At 30.3% G+C, this 18,084-nt stretch overlaps 1 protein-coding gene across 1 annotated transcript in view; it reads left to right on the top strand.

Moving 5' to 3' along the window:
- LOC143063290 (uncharacterized) overlaps window positions 1–18,084 on the top strand; it is a 56,419-nt gene that overhangs the window by 33,801 nt on the left and 4,534 nt on the right. The window contains exons 9-17 of the mRNA XM_076235347.1: window positions 4,919–4,969; window positions 7,073–7,181; window positions 8,110–8,160; window positions 9,530–9,579; window positions 10,465–10,524; window positions 13,337–13,421; window positions 15,631–15,672; window positions 16,531–16,557; window positions 17,619–17,778. Of these exons, the coding sequence (XP_076091462.1) occupies window positions 4,919–4,969; window positions 7,073–7,181; window positions 8,110–8,160; window positions 9,530–9,579; window positions 10,465–10,524; window positions 13,337–13,421; window positions 15,631–15,672; window positions 16,531–16,557; window positions 17,619–17,778 (635 nt within the window). The remainder of the gene's footprint in view (window positions 1–4,918; window positions 4,970–7,072; window positions 7,182–8,109; window positions 8,161–9,529; window positions 9,580–10,464; window positions 10,525–13,336; window positions 13,422–15,630; window positions 15,673–16,530; window positions 16,558–17,618; window positions 17,779–18,084) is intronic.

The raw sequence follows: 18,084 nt of genomic DNA, 5'->3' as shown, positions 1-18,084 counted from the left end.
TTGTACTTCAAAAAATCTTCCTCTTTGAAACTTTTGATTGGAATGCAACTAATTATAGGGGCAATCACTCATTGAGTGTCTAGATTCGAAATCTGTGTCTATTAGAGCGTATTCAAAAAATGTGGTCATTTTTTTCATCTATGAAAAAAGTTTATATGTACATATATAATGTGCCATATAAAAGTTTTTGATTTATATCTCAGATTAAATCAAGATAAAAGAAAGACATTTGAGGTGACCCTACTTCTTCAAAAATCGAAAGCTTTTCCAAAATTATCTTGAATGTTCCCTCTCCAAAGAACATCTCTTTCCTGTTTGTTGATACTTTGAGATTTTGATTTTAAGTCCCCTAACGTTTGTTCAGTTGAAGCCCTTTCTCTAGAATTAAATTTTTGATGAAATACTTATTCATTAGAAAATTTCTGTTCAAACGGAAATAACTTATATTTTTTAAGACAAAATAACATTTTGAATGTTTTTCCTTTTCTTTGGTATTTAGTGATTCAGTTTTGTTCCAGTCTGATATTTGTGTGCAGAGTTGTGGTCTTTGGACATAGGAAATTCACTTAGATAGTCAGAATTCAACAAGTTTTTTTTGTTTTGCTTGAAGATTTTGTCTCGATATTTTTATGTAGTTTACACCATGACAAATTATAGATCAAGTTAAAATTGTGTTCCATGACAATGAATTTGTAACGGGTTGAGGACTATGTATTGCCATGTATTACTCACAGAATGCTTGTTTTTATCCAAAAATATTCTGATGCTGCAAAATTGTTTAATATTTAGTTAAAATAGATATTGAAGACTTTATTATGTTAAAAATTTTCATATTTTTCAAACTTTTACTTTTTTTGCTAATACCTTCGTCATGTTCATTATAGGATTAAACACATTTTTTTCTATAGGTTATTGATGTGTAAACCGGGGCGATTAACTCACAAACTGAATAAAAGTCCGAAGGACTTCGGACTTTTATGTTGAGTTTGTGAGTAAGAGCCCCGGTTTACACATCAATAACCTCTAGAAAAAATGTGTTTAATCCTTATAATTCTTCAGCCAAACATTTGTGATATTTAACAAACATTTTTTTGTTGATGGCAACTATATACATTTACCATCAAAAGCACATTGGCAAGTCGTAACTAAGGAGTACGCCGCCATCATAACTGTCCGATGAATACAACGGAATCTTAAATGAAATAGCACCTACCTCAAAAACTTTATTTTAATTAAATGTTATCGAATTTAAAGCGTACACGTAACGAAATAATCTTTCCCTCATAATTTCCATTCGTATGACGTCGTTGTTTTGCAATGACATAAATTCGCCAAATCCTTCATGAAATTTCGCGGAATTTTATTAAATTTTATTTTTATACATTTTCGAAGCTTTAGTGCATTAAATTTATTTCTGTTTTTGTTATATATGCACTTAAATAGTCACAACTGTTATGCAATTGTTTTTAAATCTCTATTTGCTGCAAGCTTAATTGTGTATCGCGCATGAATAGATTACAAAAGTAGTTTCGGAAACATGATTTATCGAAGTGTAAACTTAGAGAAAATTCTAATTGACCAATCCAATTCAAGTATTTATAGATATGCAAATCATATAAGAATTATTCATGACTAAAAACTTGTATTTAGACCATTTTGCACGTTTTTCTTTACGGTAGACCACAATAATATTACATGTATATAAACAGTAAAATCTTACCATTTTAATGACAATAGAAAAAAGAAGATGTGGTATGATTGCCAATGAGACAACTGTCCACAAGAGACCAAAATGACAGACATTAACAACTAAAGGTCACCGTACGGCCTTAAATAATGAGCAAAGCCCATACCGCATAGTCAGCTATAAAAGGCTCCACTAAGACAATGTAAAACAATTCAAATGAGAAAACTAAAGGCCTTATGTATATTAAAAATGAATGAAAAACAAATATGTTACACATAAACAAACGACTACCACTGAATTACAGGCTCCTGACTTGGGACAGGCACATACATAAATAATGTAGCGGGATTAAACATGTTAGCGGGGGATCCCAACCCTCCCCCTAACCTAGGACAGTGGTATAACAGTAAAACATAAGAACGAATTATAAAAATCAGTTGAAAAAGGCTTAACTCATCAGATGGACAAAAATACAAGTGGGCGTGGCCGGGTAATTGTATGTCTGCTTAACAGTTTAACCATTTATCTGTGTATATTTGTTTTTATACAACCGCAAAAAATGAAAATTTGTGGTCGTATATTAGTATGACGTTGCCGTTGTCATCGTCGTCGTCATCTAAAGATATTTGGTTTTCGCACTATAACTTTAGTATAAGTAAATAGAAATCTATGAAATTTAAACCCAAGGTTTATGACTATAAAAGAAAGGTTGGGATTGATTTTGGGAGTTTTGGTTCTAACAGTTTAGGAATTAGGGGCCTAGAAGGGTCCAAAATTAAACTGTTTGATTTCATCAAAAAATGAATTATTTGGGTTCTTTGATATGCCAAATTTAATAGTGAATTTAGATTCTTAATTTTTGGTCCTGTTTTCAAATTGGTTCGCTACATTGAGGACCTGTTGGTGACCTTCTGTTGTTGTTTTTTTCTATGGTCGGCACATTCCCCATTTCCATTCTCAATTTTATTTAAATTAATGTTCAAAGTGTCCAAAATTAAACTTATTTTGATTTTAACAAAAATTTAATTCTTGGGGTTCTTTGATATGCTGAATCTAAAAATGTACTAAGATTTTTGATTATGGGCCCAGTTTTCAAGTTGGTCCAAATCGGGGTCCAAAATTAAACTTTGTTTGATTTCAACAAAATTGAATAAATGGGGTTCTTCAATATGCTGAACCTAACCATGTATTTAGATTTTTAATATTTGGGCCCGGTTATCAAATTGGTCCACATTGAAGTCTAATGGGGTCTAAAATTGAACATTATTTGATTGCATCATTGTATCATTCGGGTTCTATGATATGCTGAATCTAACCATGTATTTAGATTTTGGATACTGGACCATAATAGGTAAATGTCAAATTAAATTTTTTTAAGTTTTTAAGTTTAAGTTCTTAGACCACACTCATTCTGTTGTGTCAACTATTTAATCACAATCCAAATTCAGAGCTATATCAAGCTTAAATGTTGTGTCCATACTTGCCCCAACTGTTCAGGGTTCGACCTCTGCGGTCGTATAAAGCTGCACCCTGCGGAGTATCTGGTTATTACATGTGGTTATGAAATAAATTGTATTGCAATTTGAAATATTTGTGTTTGTCTCAGCTGGTAGTAATAGGCCATCTGTATTTTACATGTCTTATTCCCAAGCCTCAAATTGCTAGAGATTACATTCTAGGAGGAAACTTAACATTACTGTTATGTCCACTGTTCTCCCAGAATTGACAAAGGGATAACTAACTAGTTCATGTCAGCGTCACAAAATTTCAGTTCCAGTTTTATCAGGAACTACTAGGAGTAGTCTCTTTATATTTGAAATAAAGCTTTATCACAATATACAAAAAAAAGCACTTTTCTAGGTAAGAGGCACAACTCTATGAAATTCACAAAACTATTAAATCTTCCTCTTTTCTGGAAATATATAACATGGATGTACAAGGCTGCGCAGTTTGTACAATTGTGTCTACATTTTCATACTATTTTAGAAAAGAAAATGCCCCGATTTCATCTGAAGGAGACGTGCTTAGAATTTTAAGTACTTTTATGATAGTATTTTTGTCTAAATTGCAAGGGGTTGCATTCATGTTGAGTCTCTATCTCTTATCTGTTAAACAGTTTTATGAATCATTATCAAATACAACATGTTTTTAAAAATTTAAGACTGAACTCAATTGTGGCCACTTTAAATTTAGACAAACAAGCGTCTAAAAACTAGACTATTATAAAATGCTAAAATTGTGAAGAACTCATGATGATATTACCTGATGAGTGTGCATAGTATTGTAAATAAAACAGCCCATTTTAAGATACTAAAGTAATTTACTTTTGAATAAGTTAAGATTTCAAACATATGGTAAAAATGCTCAGTTTAGGGGCAAAAAATGCAAAAAAGCGGTTTTCCCGGGTTTACTCCTTTAGTATATTTTATAATTTAAACTAAGTTAAACTTGGTTTAATCAATTAATATAACCAGTAAACATTAGTTCAGTCATTATTTTTCTTATATTTTGACTATTACATACTTTTAAAAAGTTTCCAATGAAACAGATAAAAAAATCAAAAAATCGGCAAAATGGCCATCACGTCTATCTTTAATTATTATTTTCTCGTAAGAAGGTATCATTTTCCGAGCACCATTTTTTTGCATTTTGTAGATAAATATATAAGCTTCATGAAATATTACATTTTATTGAAAATAAAACATGATCTTACAAGATTCAAGCCTTTAAAAATATACTAATTTTGCTGAATCGGCACTTTTTCAAAACCATGCAATTTCAACCTGTTAGTAGGGGTATTGAGAAATCTCACAACTTTTTGAATTATCATAATTTCCTTTCATTTTAAGTTGTTAGTTAAGATATTTGTTATCATTAAGCTGTATTTTTTCTATAAAACAAAAAAAATCAGGTCAAAATACCCTAAAATAGGCTTGAAATGGCCATTTGTCAGACAATTATCGAATGTTCGGCATACACAAATAATGGCTGAATATTTTTTCAAAATATTTTGCACAAATAGTTATTACATATAAGGTATCTAACATACAAAATATCAGTCTGATTGGAATATTTTGGATTTGGACCATTTTGCATGGTTTTATCACAGACTGGCTCTTAATATATAAAACTTTGAACTGTTTGTCAGGAGTAACACTGTTTCTTCAAAAGTATGGTAATATTGATAACGGTTGGTTAAGAGCAGGAAAGCTTTATCATATATAATTACAGGGTTGTGAGATTTATCGACAGAATGGTGAGATAATTGCTCAATGTTACTCGGTAAGGTAGTTTATTTCTTCTAATTTTTTAGATTGTAACAGTAACATTTTGCTAATTGTCCTATTGGTATTATAGAACTAGTCGTCGACAACGTGCTGTTGTCTTACAGATACTTATCAATAGTAAATACGATGCATTGTTGAAGTGCACATTTCTATTTTATAACACAGAACACGTTAATGTTTTTATGCGCAAATAGACTCCTGACATTAACCATACAGATATGGTAAGAGCCTAGGTGGTCGAGTTGTCTAGCAAGTCGGTAACAGTGCAATACGATTTGGTGCCACTATCTCTCAGTAGCATGCGTTCGAATCCCGGCTAGGGAAGAACAAAAAATGTGCTAACTCAAATGTATAGTTCTAAAATTGTTGGGCTAATGTTGAAACGAATTATATATACATATATATCTATATATTGTATTTTCTGTTTAAAATATTTCATTTCTACAAAAAATAAAAAGGCTTACCTCTTGTCAATAAAAGTAGTGATTCTAGCTAATAAAATGACATAAGCGTGGTAGAAAAAAAATACATGGATTGTGTGGATTTCTTATCATAGTTAGATTGTTTCAGACGTTAATTCTATGAAAAAGAAGGTACATAGTTAAAATGATTTTGTTCATCGTCAATTGTGCTCAAAACAAAACGAAACATTGAAAGTCTATAAAGCGATGAAAAGTAAAATAAATCCAAATGAGACTGTAGCAAATGCAGGACAGATAAGATTGTCTGTGCATTTAGATGGTAAAAACGGTGTCTTCCTGATTGTCCAACATTTAAAAGCTAAAGATGAAAAAGTAATGAAATTTTGTGGGACAATTGGGAAGCTTAAATGTGGGACAACCGGGAAATGTTTTGATATAGGAATTTATTTGTTTGTATATAGCGTAGAAGGAATACTAACAGAAAAAGATTCAGTGTAAATTGTAAAATATGAAATAAAGATACACAAATAATCATAAACATTTACATATTTTGCATAAAATAGGTACAATTGAAGTATCATCAAACATGGAAAATTATATTATGTAAAATAAATAATATCCTAAATCAAGCACTACTAAATTTTTCATCCTGACTTATGCAAACATTTGCTTTTATGTCATACCAGGCCAAGTTATTCATTTTCAAAATACTTCTTCGTTTTGAAGTCAATGGTTGTCCCCTTATTGAAAGCTTATTAAAGTATGTAATCAATAGCCTCAAAAATAGTATGACCATAAACATCTTTATCGTTAGGATTCTACTGGTATATCATGTTTTACTAACTCACTGTAAAAAAGTGAAAGTCTATGAGAAAAATATTATACGGGTGCCTCATTTGTAGCAGTATCTGATTCCCCTTCCGTAGCACCTGAAATCATCTCGAGTTTTTGGTAAAGTCCGTGTTGTTGTTGTACCCCTATTTGTGACATTTTGTTTGTCAATTTAATTGCAATGGGTACGACTCTCGTACTAGTGAGAGGTTTAGCGATACGAAACCAGGTTCAATCCAACATTTTCTACATCTGAAAATGCCTGTACCAAGTCAGAAATATGATTTTGCCATTGGATTACGGTCTTTCCGTTTTAAAGTCCTCGGAGTTCGTTGTTTTTGTAATTTTACTTTTTATACATGCTGTATAATTATGCCTCTCCCAAGGTCAATATCGAGTCGGTTTTGAGTGGTTGTTTTTGGTTCATATTTGTAATAATTTCTTTGGTAAATAAACTCATCAAAGATACCAGGATTATTATTTTTTTATTTCCGCCAGACGTGCACGTGGTTTTGTCTACAGAAGACTTATCAGAGACGCTCGAATACAAAAAAAGTTAAAAAGGCCGAACAAGTACAAAGTTGAAGAGCATTGAGGACCAAAATTTCTAAAGGTTTTGTAGGACAATCAGGAATAAATCATTTAAACGATAGCCTTATGTAAATGAAAATGTCACTCTTTTCACTAAAAATATCCAACTAAAACATATTCATGAAATTACAGATTTAAGAATCGACCAAGCCGTCTTCAACTTACAAAATCATGAAACTAATATCTTTAGGAGGTACGCACTGTTTTCATTTTACTCACATATCTGTTTTCCGTTATTTATGTAAATATTACAGTGGGACAAATGTGGAGATAACTGTATACATCGCTGTCACGAGCCTCTTATATTAGATTATGCTCGCTTACCCTGCTACTGCGATTCCCAAGTCTGTGCAGATAGAATTGGTAAGAAACTAATTCATTTTTGTAATGAGAACTACCAAAAATATGCAAACAAAAGCGTATAGGTAACTGCTTTCAGCTTTCAATAATCAATTTTTCTAACTTCTATTATTCTTTCTATCAGCGATCGTGAGTCGAGTTTCAATGAAATATTCTTCAAGGCATAAAATAATGACCAGTACAAGGTCAATATTTTCCTTTATAGAATGTAAACTATAATTTGTTATCACAGTCAATTTATTCTTTTAATAGTTTGTTTTGATAATGTCGCCTCGGAATATATTGTTTAATGTTCTATCTATGATGCTCTAGGTTTTCTACAGCAACTATCCTTTCCTATGTATTTAAGAATGTAATCTTTCGAAATTAATAATGGGAAATTTTGTTTGTTAATTATCGTTACGTAACGATAGAGACATTTGCATATTTGAATGTTAGATGCGTTTTAAAACTAAAAACTGTTCTTAACATTGGTACAATTAAAATATTAATCATAAACCACTGCAAAATTCATAATGATTAGCATAGGGGTATTATCATTAAGAGCGTTGCAAAGAATCGTTGTTTAGCAAACATATAAATATCTCACAAAATGTTCTAACACTCTTTAGAACAGAATATGACAGCCCTACTGTAGAACATTTCTACTCTAAAAAGTTATTCTGAAAGTTTTTAAGAAATGCAAGAAATAATCCGCACTGTACTTCGTATTCTTTACTCCCCAAATAAGGTGATATAATTGAAATACAATGAACTAGATATAAAGCTTATAGTCCGATTTGTTTTGTTAATTAAGAAATGTATCCTGTTTGACAAAGTTTTATTGATCAAGTATGTAAATATACATTGTTTTTATATTTTGAGGCTGAGCCCATTTGTAAATTGTCGTTATAAATGTGCACACTTATTTTTTATTGATTTCTTTGAACAGAAATACCCACTGTTACATCACCTGTGCCTACAAAAGCTGTTCCTGTTTTACGTATGTATATGTTATCACATAAGCAACACGATGGGTGCCGCATGTGGAGCAGGATCTGCTTACCCTTTCGGAGCACCTGAGATCACCCCTAGTTTTTTGGTGGGGTTCGTGTTGTTTATTCTTTAGTTTTCTATGTTGTGTCGTGTGTGCTGTTGTTTGTTTGTCTTTTTCATTTTTAGCCATGGCGTTGTCAGTTTGTTTAGATTTATGAGTTTGACTGTCCCTTTGGTATCTTTCGTCCCTCTTGTATATCTGGTTGAGTCAGTGTGATAATTTTTGTAGATTTCACAACTCTTTTTAATTTTTTAATGGATATATCATTTATTTGATTGAAAATATATACGTTAATGAAACAGTTTCAATACGATGATAACTACAACTAACTGTACACTTTATCGTCTTTCATAATAAAATAATAAGAATAAGATGTAGTTTGTAAAATTGTATTGGTTTATAAAAAGTAAAATAACAAAAATACCGAACTCCGTATAAAATTCTAAACTGTAATCAATAAGCAAAATGAAGTACTTAATTGCCTTACATAATGATTAACTGGATGTTTTGTTTATTTCATCAAGGTTGAATCGTAAAAGCAGTTACTCCAAAATATAATTATTTCAGTTTAGTTACTTATCATTCTAATGCAATATCGTTTGTAACGTTCATTTTGATTGGATAACGTCACTAATTTTCATGACATCAATTGACAAACGATAATTTAAAAACGTACGCGTATATATGACAAATTTTAAATACATGTCTAACGTTGTAGTTTGTCACTTTCATTAGAAAAGAGTCACCAATATTGTATTTTAAGTTTCGGCGGTATAAATTGGTGATTTGTGATTTGTAACGCGTAGCCAGTAAACTTAATTTGCGACTATCAAATCACCAATGGACGCCGTCGGAGCTTAGAATACAATACAGTTATCTCCTAATTCTTTGTATATATTCATTATATGTTTGAAAAAAAAAGAAAGAAAAAGCGGTATGGTCAGTACACATCATAGATCAAAGAAAATGCATAAATTATAACTTTAAACACGTCTTATTTATTAAATTTTACATATTTTACAGATACGTATTATAAAGAAAGTATTTTAAAATTTACCGTTATGCTTTTTTTCAATATTAGTATGTTTACTTTATTTACTTGCCTTGTGGTTTTCCTAACTGGTTGTTTAAAGGTTATATATATGCTTGTTAATGACATCAAATTTACTCAGCGATTTGATTATAGTTTATTAAATCAATTTCAGATTTGATTAATATTTTAACCATCAAGATATTTAAACTATACAAAAAAAAATGAAAACAACACGTTTAATAATTTATTTTTTAACAAATATGTTAACTTTTAAAATTTTAGAACAATTCTATCCGTACGCCTGTCTTGCATCAAACTGCGATAAATATGAGGTAACAAATTATTACAAATTTGATATGTTGATTGAGGTAAGGTTGACGTGAGAAATGGGGCATACACTTTTGAATACTAACAAACCTTTGGGCTTAAAACAGGTTAAAGTCATTAATTGACGCTTCAAATGGTTAAAACTAAATTTAACGAATCAGAACTCAAGTATATTTAACGAATCAGAATTCAATTATATTTAACTAATCAGAATTTATGTATTTTTTTACGCATCATGATTTTAATTTTTCAAATTAGTTTAATAAGATTTTGGTAGAGTTTTCCAAGCACCATTTTGACGTTATACCATTAATTGATGTCGTCATAGAACATTTAATCAACTGTTTCAAAAAACATTTTGCTTTTACCTTATTTTTGTTCTTATCAAGCATACACCACTTACTGTGACGATTTTTGATGAATATCATTATCGAAAATTTTGTTACCTCAATTGACAAAAATACTTTACAAAATTAAATATTGACAATGCAAAGGGAGGATTATATGATAAATAATGAATTGAAAATCAAGAAGTTATATCATGCATTGTACATGTTAATAAATCTTTTAATCTAATTCTTTCTACGAAAATAATTAGCTAATATGAGTTTTGATCTCTAAGCCTTCAGTGATAAATATTTTAAGCTTTGCATACATAATATTATTGCAAAATAAAATGTTCATTAAGTATTTAATTTGAAATTAGACAAGTGCAATTGATCAATATAGTTCATCTTTTTCGTACCATTCGAACAGTTTTATATGGTTTTCAAGAATAAGTTGGTTCAGAGAGCATTTCGCATCCTTTATTTCATTATTACGAATATGTTTAGAATTAAAGCCCAAAACTTTAAGTTTCTACGTGTTTTAAGATCATAATTTGGTTTCAGCCATTCTGTCAGTTATTCGAGGCAAACAAAAATGTAGAAGGACGATGCATGGTAATAAAGGTAGGTCTTTCCAATAGTTTTATCTTTAGACATTTCCAGATGTTCATTCATATACTAGTCAACAAAAGAAACGATACACGATTTTTTTTCATATCAAAGATGAAGTTTTCCTTTTGTAGGACCAATATCGAAGGTAGTAATGTATAATGACCATTTAAAAACAAATCTGTTTTAAAAAAAAAATTGCTTTCATGACGTGATTTGGCGAAATTTTGTTTTGTTTACACAATTTTCATAAAACGACAATTTTACAAACAGAAGTTCCAACTAATGATGTTATCCTCTCATTTAAAGGTAAAGACAATGTTTGCCATCAAATCTTTTTTGAAAATCATACAGTTTCTTCGTTTATTTGTAAGGCAAAGTTCGGCCCCACGTGAAATCGTTAAAATGAATACATTATAAATTGATTTATCATAGACAATATGTGTAAAGTGAAATTTATAAAAAACCGGTAACAATCTTAAAACTTATCCAAAAGGTTCCAAATTTTCAGTGCGTTGTTTACATATCTAAAGCATTGATTTGAGACGATTTCTTTTGCATTTTTTGAGATTTAAAAAACACACTTTTTTTACTAACAATTAAAAAAAAAACATTATTTTAACCCATATGTTACAAAATGAACATAACATGAATAGCATATTGAATATTTTTTAAACAAATTTGAAAATTAATTTAGAACTTAAAAGTTGTGTGTTTATCTAACTTTCTACAAAAATAATTTGCACCCTATGATCGGTTACACGGAATTTAGTTACTTTCCGACAGGTTTCATTATCGTATGTGCATACATTGCAAATGAAGGCTTTTTAAAATAGTCTATCTCATTTTGTTTCATATTTAATACTTTTTGAGAAATTTGATTCCAAAGTTGAGTATCGTTTCTTTTGTATATATAAAAAACATGTACATGTAGGTAACTCAATTTGTATATTTCCCTCTCATTAAATCGTTCAACTGTCAGATGGTCAAATAAAGCACTGTCGATTCATGCAGTATCTCACTTAAGTTTGAATAAATTATGGAGCTTCATGTAAGCTGTTGTGATTAGTGATGATCATTTAACGGAGGCCCTCCTATTGAAAATAGCTAATGAAATTTATCAAAATTTAGGAATTATTCTATTAAAATGTAACCTAAAATTGGACATCTTTTTTTTATAATTAGAAAATAAGTCTCACAATTGAATCGGGTTTTCATTTGAAAGAACAAAACAAAACATAACTAGGATCATTCAATTTTAAATCAGTATGAGCAAAGCCAAACAAATACATAGAAAACGACAAAAACATTGTTCATCGCATTTAAAATAATGTAACGATTTGGAAACACAATTAAAACTATATAACAAGGTTGAAAAACAACGGTGGTCCAGACATAAGCAATTATTTGGACCTGTTGTTTTTCTAGTATCAAAATAAGCAATAAGTCTCATTTGATGATAATCTGATTTGGTTATAAATTACCTCTAAATTGTTGCCAAAACAAGACGCAAATAAATTTTAGAATTTAACAAGATTTATTATACACAAGTTAACAAGAAATATTAAACAAATTGGAATGTCAACTAAACTCATGTAAGTCAGATCTTTTGTCTTTTGTTCATCCGGAATTCTTCTATCAACTGTAATCAGAAATTCAATAACTCTACCATTTTGTTTGCTGTAGATAACTTAAATCCAGAGACTCAATGAAATTTCTGTAAATCAAAGTATAACCATAAAATTGAGAATGGAAATGGGGAATGTGTCAACGAGACAACAACCCGACCATAGAACAGACAACAGCAGAAGGTCACAAACAGGTATTCAATGCAGCGAGAAATTCCCGCACCCGGAAGCGTCCTTTAGCTGGCCCTCAACAAATATATATACTAGTTCATACTAAACTCCAAATTGTACACAAGAAACTAAATTTAAAAATAATGCAAGACTAACAAAGGCCAGAGACTCCTGACTTGGGACAGGCGCAAACCATGTCTGGTTTATCAAATTTTTGTTTTGGTATACATAGCTGTCAGGGAAATCTAAATATTACTTTAGAAGGAAAACTCCTAAAAAACTGTAGAACGGAAACTTGTAGAAAACAGTGAAAGTTGAGATAAAATATGGAATATTACGATCATTCTGGAATCATTATGTAGGTCAACTAAAAAGTAATAATTATTCCATCAGTATCTATGATTAGATCAGTGTTAACTAAACTGCACAGTTATAAAACAAAATTTGGTAGACAATAAACGAATAAGGCCAAGATGAATAAACATGATATTTACATTATCAAAACAAGTTATCAAAACATTTGGAGGAATGGAGTGTTGGTACGACAGATAAAACATACTATATAGATTGCATGTCAACATCGACAACGGTTTATTCACGGTGTTTCTTAAACTTATCAACATTGAAGTTTACAATCCAAAACACCTTTGCTCCAAATCTGTTTTGTAAGTATCTTCTAAACATCAAGGGAAACGGTATAAAAAAACAAATTAAATATCGTGTTAACTTGGATAAAAACTCCTTATGTTTTGATACTAACTCAGACAGTTCTCCAACATTTTGATAATAACAAGCTATTATGTCGGTCGGAAAGATTATACTCATCCGACCCACATTGTAAACTGTAAACAAGTCAAGATATACATAAATTGGAAATTGTGAATGCTTTATTTCAAGTTCGTAAGGATAGCTGGAATAAAAAACACAAACGTAAGTTAAAGTTAAAGTTAAAGTTTTCATAAATGATCCCCGATATTTATTGTATTATCTCTGCTCATTTAATCATACATTTGAAACGTTTAATTCAGATTGGGCAATTGTGTAGTCCAGCCAATGATTTATCAGTACATGGTGGGTGTTACTGTTCCGACTCAAAATGTGTATCAAATGCATGTACGTATTATATGAATAAGGATAAACGTAAATTTAACTTGAAATATTGTTATATATCAGTATACAAGTATCCTTTGTATATTTAATTTATATCAGTACTGAGCTACGTGCACTGATCTTTCAATGTCGTTTGTCTTTCATTCATTCATCATTGTCCATTAAGAACAGAAATGCATACTCACTGCACAAGTTTTTCCAAAAGCTAAAACAAAATGAAAGAAAATAAGATATAGAACTATTGCTGATCCGATCGTTTATATTTTTTCAAAAAAACGCATGGCGAGTTTTCTGTTTATTTTTGCTTGTTCCGTTGATCAAGTGGTTTAAAAATATATTTTCCCAATTTTTAAATTGCGCGATAATGAAATTTCTTATAATTCCCTTGAATTTCAGATTTTGATGATTTATATAAGTGGGTAATGCTACTCTTTCCGATCGCTTTGCGGGAGACATTTATTTTAATTGCATCGTTTTATGAAGACAAAATTCAAATTACTAATTTAAGGGGGCTCGCGGGTATAAATAAAAAAAAATATAAAATAGGATTTTGCGTTATTTTTTTTATAAATGATCTTTATCATATACTTAATAGAAAAATGAAATAAGAACATGAGGTCACCGTTCATCTAAGCTCACAATCTGCCTCCGAAAGAAGCATACATTTTTGTTAATGTCCCTTTTTTCTGTTGAACTAATAGGAGAAATGGAGGTATTATCGAAATAAAAAAAGAACTAAATTACAGAAATCGATTAAATTTTACATATTTAGTTTATGTACAGCTTATTTGAAAACAACAATAAAAAATATAGGTTACTGATGAGTTAAAAAAAATATTTCAATTTTAATGCCAAAAAATAGCATTTTTGCACCAAAAGGAGATAATTTGGAGCTTTTTTAATGATATAAACATTTAAAAAGTCACCTTAGACCAAACCAAATTGATTTTTTTCGGTTGATTTTTGTACCATATCATAAAGTAATAATTATTATTAGTGTAATAAATAACATTTGTAATGAAATTCAGATGTTTAATTTTTTGCTGAAATTTGTGTACCCGCGAGCCTCCTTAAAAGACAAAAAATTACATAGGGTCTTTTTCATAGTTTTTCAAAATATACTTTTCTAATAATGTAATTTTGTAATGAACATGAAGTCATAGTTTTTACCATTTTCAATTTCAAAAAAATCAAAATTCTATAACATAATGAAGAATGGTATCAATGGTTTTAAATCAAGTTTATCCAGTTATCAATAACAGCAATGTATAAGGATTAAATATATGTTATAAGAACTTTGAACGGAATTATATTACTTTATGTTATATTTCTAATCTGTTTCTTTTTTTAAATTATTCCATTTTGTCATGGTGTTACGTTAATAACAATTCTATGATGATCCCAATATAAATTCTTCGAAAATACAGAAGACAATAGTTCATCAATATTTTATTTTTATTGGAAATCGGTACTTTGATTAGTTTAAAAGTGCTGGTTCATGCTATTGAGGCCATTTTTTATGATTTTAATTGTTCAAACTTTGTAAAGTTTTGATTTCAAGCTGATCTATTGACGTGTAATGCAGCGATCTATTTCCATGTAAACGTGATTTTGATACAAAACTACATACATATTTGTGCATTTTATTTCATAAAGATACAAAAATATCGTTTGTTAAGTAAGAAAACAAAAATGATATACAAAACTTGTCCACAATAAGCAGACAAAAGATGTTTGATAACAATTTATACTCCAAAAGTATTTTTTTAACAATTCCCTTTTATAAATATATTAAGGTGTTATATGAGTGCCAATGAGACAACTCTCTATTCAAGTCACAATTTACAAAAGTAAACCATTATAGGTCAAAGTACGGTCTTCAACACCGAGTCTTGGCTCACACCGAACAACAAGCTATAAAGAACCACAAAATTGACATGTGTACAACCATTCAAACGGGAAAAACAACGGTCAGATCTATGTATATTGAGCAACGAGAAACACATTTGAACCACATCAACATACGACAACTACTAAACATTAGATTCCTGACATAAGACAGGTGCATAGTATTCAGTGTATATATAATATGTCATTCATATTGCAATTGGCGTAACTACAAAATCACAAAAGTAAATATTTTTACATTAAATAAATCTAATTATTGTTTGTTGAATTCGACTTTTGTAATTCGTAAATGATTGTTTTACAGTAACCGACTACAACCAGAAGCATACGACTGCTGCCACATTAGGTATGTAGAAACTTTTAACACAAGAGGAAATAATAAAAACGTTCATATAAGTTAATTGTTTGTCTTGTATGATTTCAAATTTTAATTTATCTAAATATTAGAGTTTAGTATGACATTATCACTGAACTAGTACATATTTTTTTATGGGGCTAACTGAAGCACGCCTCCGGGTGTGGGATTTTCTCGAAGTGTTGAAGACCCATTGGGGGCCTTCGGCTGTTTTCTGCACTTTGTTAGGGTTGTTTTCTCTTTTAAAACATTTCCCATTTCCACATGTTCCATTCTCAAATAAATTTCACATCATGTCATCTGTACTTTATTGTATCATTATTGGTTGCTATTATTAGATTGAAATCAAGGAACCAAGCCATTCCATTCCTGAATCCTAAATATGCGCACTTAGTTTTGTTCTATCAAAATACAGGTTCCAAAGACATATTTTTTTCCAATAGCAAAACAAAGATATTTTTATATTGTCTCTATATATGGTCATGTTAACCTTTTACAAATTGTGACTTAGATGGAGATAAAAAAAAATGAATTGAAACGGGGAATATGTCAAAGGCAAATAACAGCCGAAGGCCACCAATGAAAAATCCCGCACCTGGACGTGGTCCGAAGCTGTCTACAAAATAAAATGTATACTAGTTCAGTAAAATTGGACGGCATACAAGACTCAAAAACATATAAATGAACTAAAATTATAAAACATACAAGACTTACAAAGACCAGACGCTCCTGACTTGGAACAGGTTCAAAGATACAGCGGGGTTAAACATTTTTCTTTAGATCTCATGAGAGATTTTATATCAAAGTTAATAATAAAACAGATATTTTGAAGTATTGTTTTTGTTTCAGTGACTGAATTTCCCCTAAATAATCAAGGTAAATATCGTTACCTGCATACCTTATTCGATGATAGTCGCAAAATTTAACACTCGCGAAAATAACCCGCTATACGGTATAAACTGTCATTAGCGGATCACCCGCCATGCGAATCTAACTCAAATAAAATGTCACAATCGGGAACATGACACAACTGTTTTAAGAGGAGCGAAAGATATCGGAGGTACGTTCAAACAGACAACGGCATGGCTAGAAAAGAAGAAGAACGACAGACAAAAAAATAGTACACAAGACAAAACATAGAATACTAACACCTAAATAACACAAACCACACCTAAAACTTGCACGTTTTGCTGTTTCGATATTCAAACAAAGACTGACTGGCCCGGGGTGAAATAAGTACAATCATGGTTCATTTTCATATCACATTTTTATGGTATCGTCCTAATATCCGTATACTAATTTTCACTTTAAGTTAGCCACTGCGCAATCAGAACCAGTTTTTCGTTTAATTGTTAAGTAAGTTGTACAACACATTGTCAGCATGATGTACAACATGGTCCGATGACTCTTCAAGTTTTTAAGATAGAATATTTTCCATATGCATAACGTTTCTATACAAGAGTATATTTATTTGAAACTATTGTATCATTTATGAGGTTTGATTCCTTTTATTATAAAATCTGGTTTAAATCTGCATTTTCTATGTTTATTCTAAGAAACGCCTATACCAATTCAGCAATGTGACAGTTATTTTCCATTCATTTGATGTATTTAAGCTTTTTATTTTGCCATTTCATTGAACTTTCTTTGGAGTTCGATATTTTGTTATTTTACTATTTACTGATACATACTAGAATTTATCCCGAATCAACTATTTTGAATATGTATAACACGAAACATTTGGGTCATGTATCTGTCTAGAAGACAAATACAACTTGTTATTCAAATCACACAAAATAATGTTCATTCTGACATTCAGTACCCAATTAATTTCTGGCGAAACTGTTAGTTTAAGTTCATATTGTACATTTGTCAATGACATTTTGTTTATTTGAAAGCGGTACTCAAATTCATTTCACAATATTTCTTTAATTTAGGTACAAGGACTTGTCATATATGTGGAGAAATGACTATCCAAGTACCATGCAGCAGTGGGCAAATTGGAAAAGATTTACCACACACCTGTAAAACTGGAGTAGATTACTGCATGACAGACATCGTACAAGATGCCCTGGGCAATGTGGATGTTTTCAAAAGGTTTATTATTTACCTATAAATGATTATTTTGTAAGGTTTCGAAAATTACTTGTTCGCACCAGGTACGTTTGGTACGTAACTCCATCGTTGGTGTTTGGGTGCATTATCTAAAAAATGAAAACAATCAGTTTTAAATTGCATGATTCCAAGGCGCTTTACTGGTTTTGTATTTATTTGGAACACACAAAGCTGAATATTTGAAAGCCAAGGATGTATAAAAACAGTTAAAGAGATATATGACCAAAAAGTACCTAGAAATAAACAAATTCATCTAAGGTTCATGTATGAAATTATTTCATTTATGAT

Source organism: Mytilus galloprovincialis, chromosome 2 (assembly GCF_965363235.1).
Source record: "Mytilus galloprovincialis chromosome 2, xbMytGall1.hap1.1, whole genome shotgun sequence".
Taxonomy (NCBI): domain Eukaryota; kingdom Metazoa; phylum Mollusca; class Bivalvia; order Mytilida; family Mytilidae; genus Mytilus; species Mytilus galloprovincialis.
This window is presented reverse-complemented; position numbering and strand designations above follow the sequence as displayed.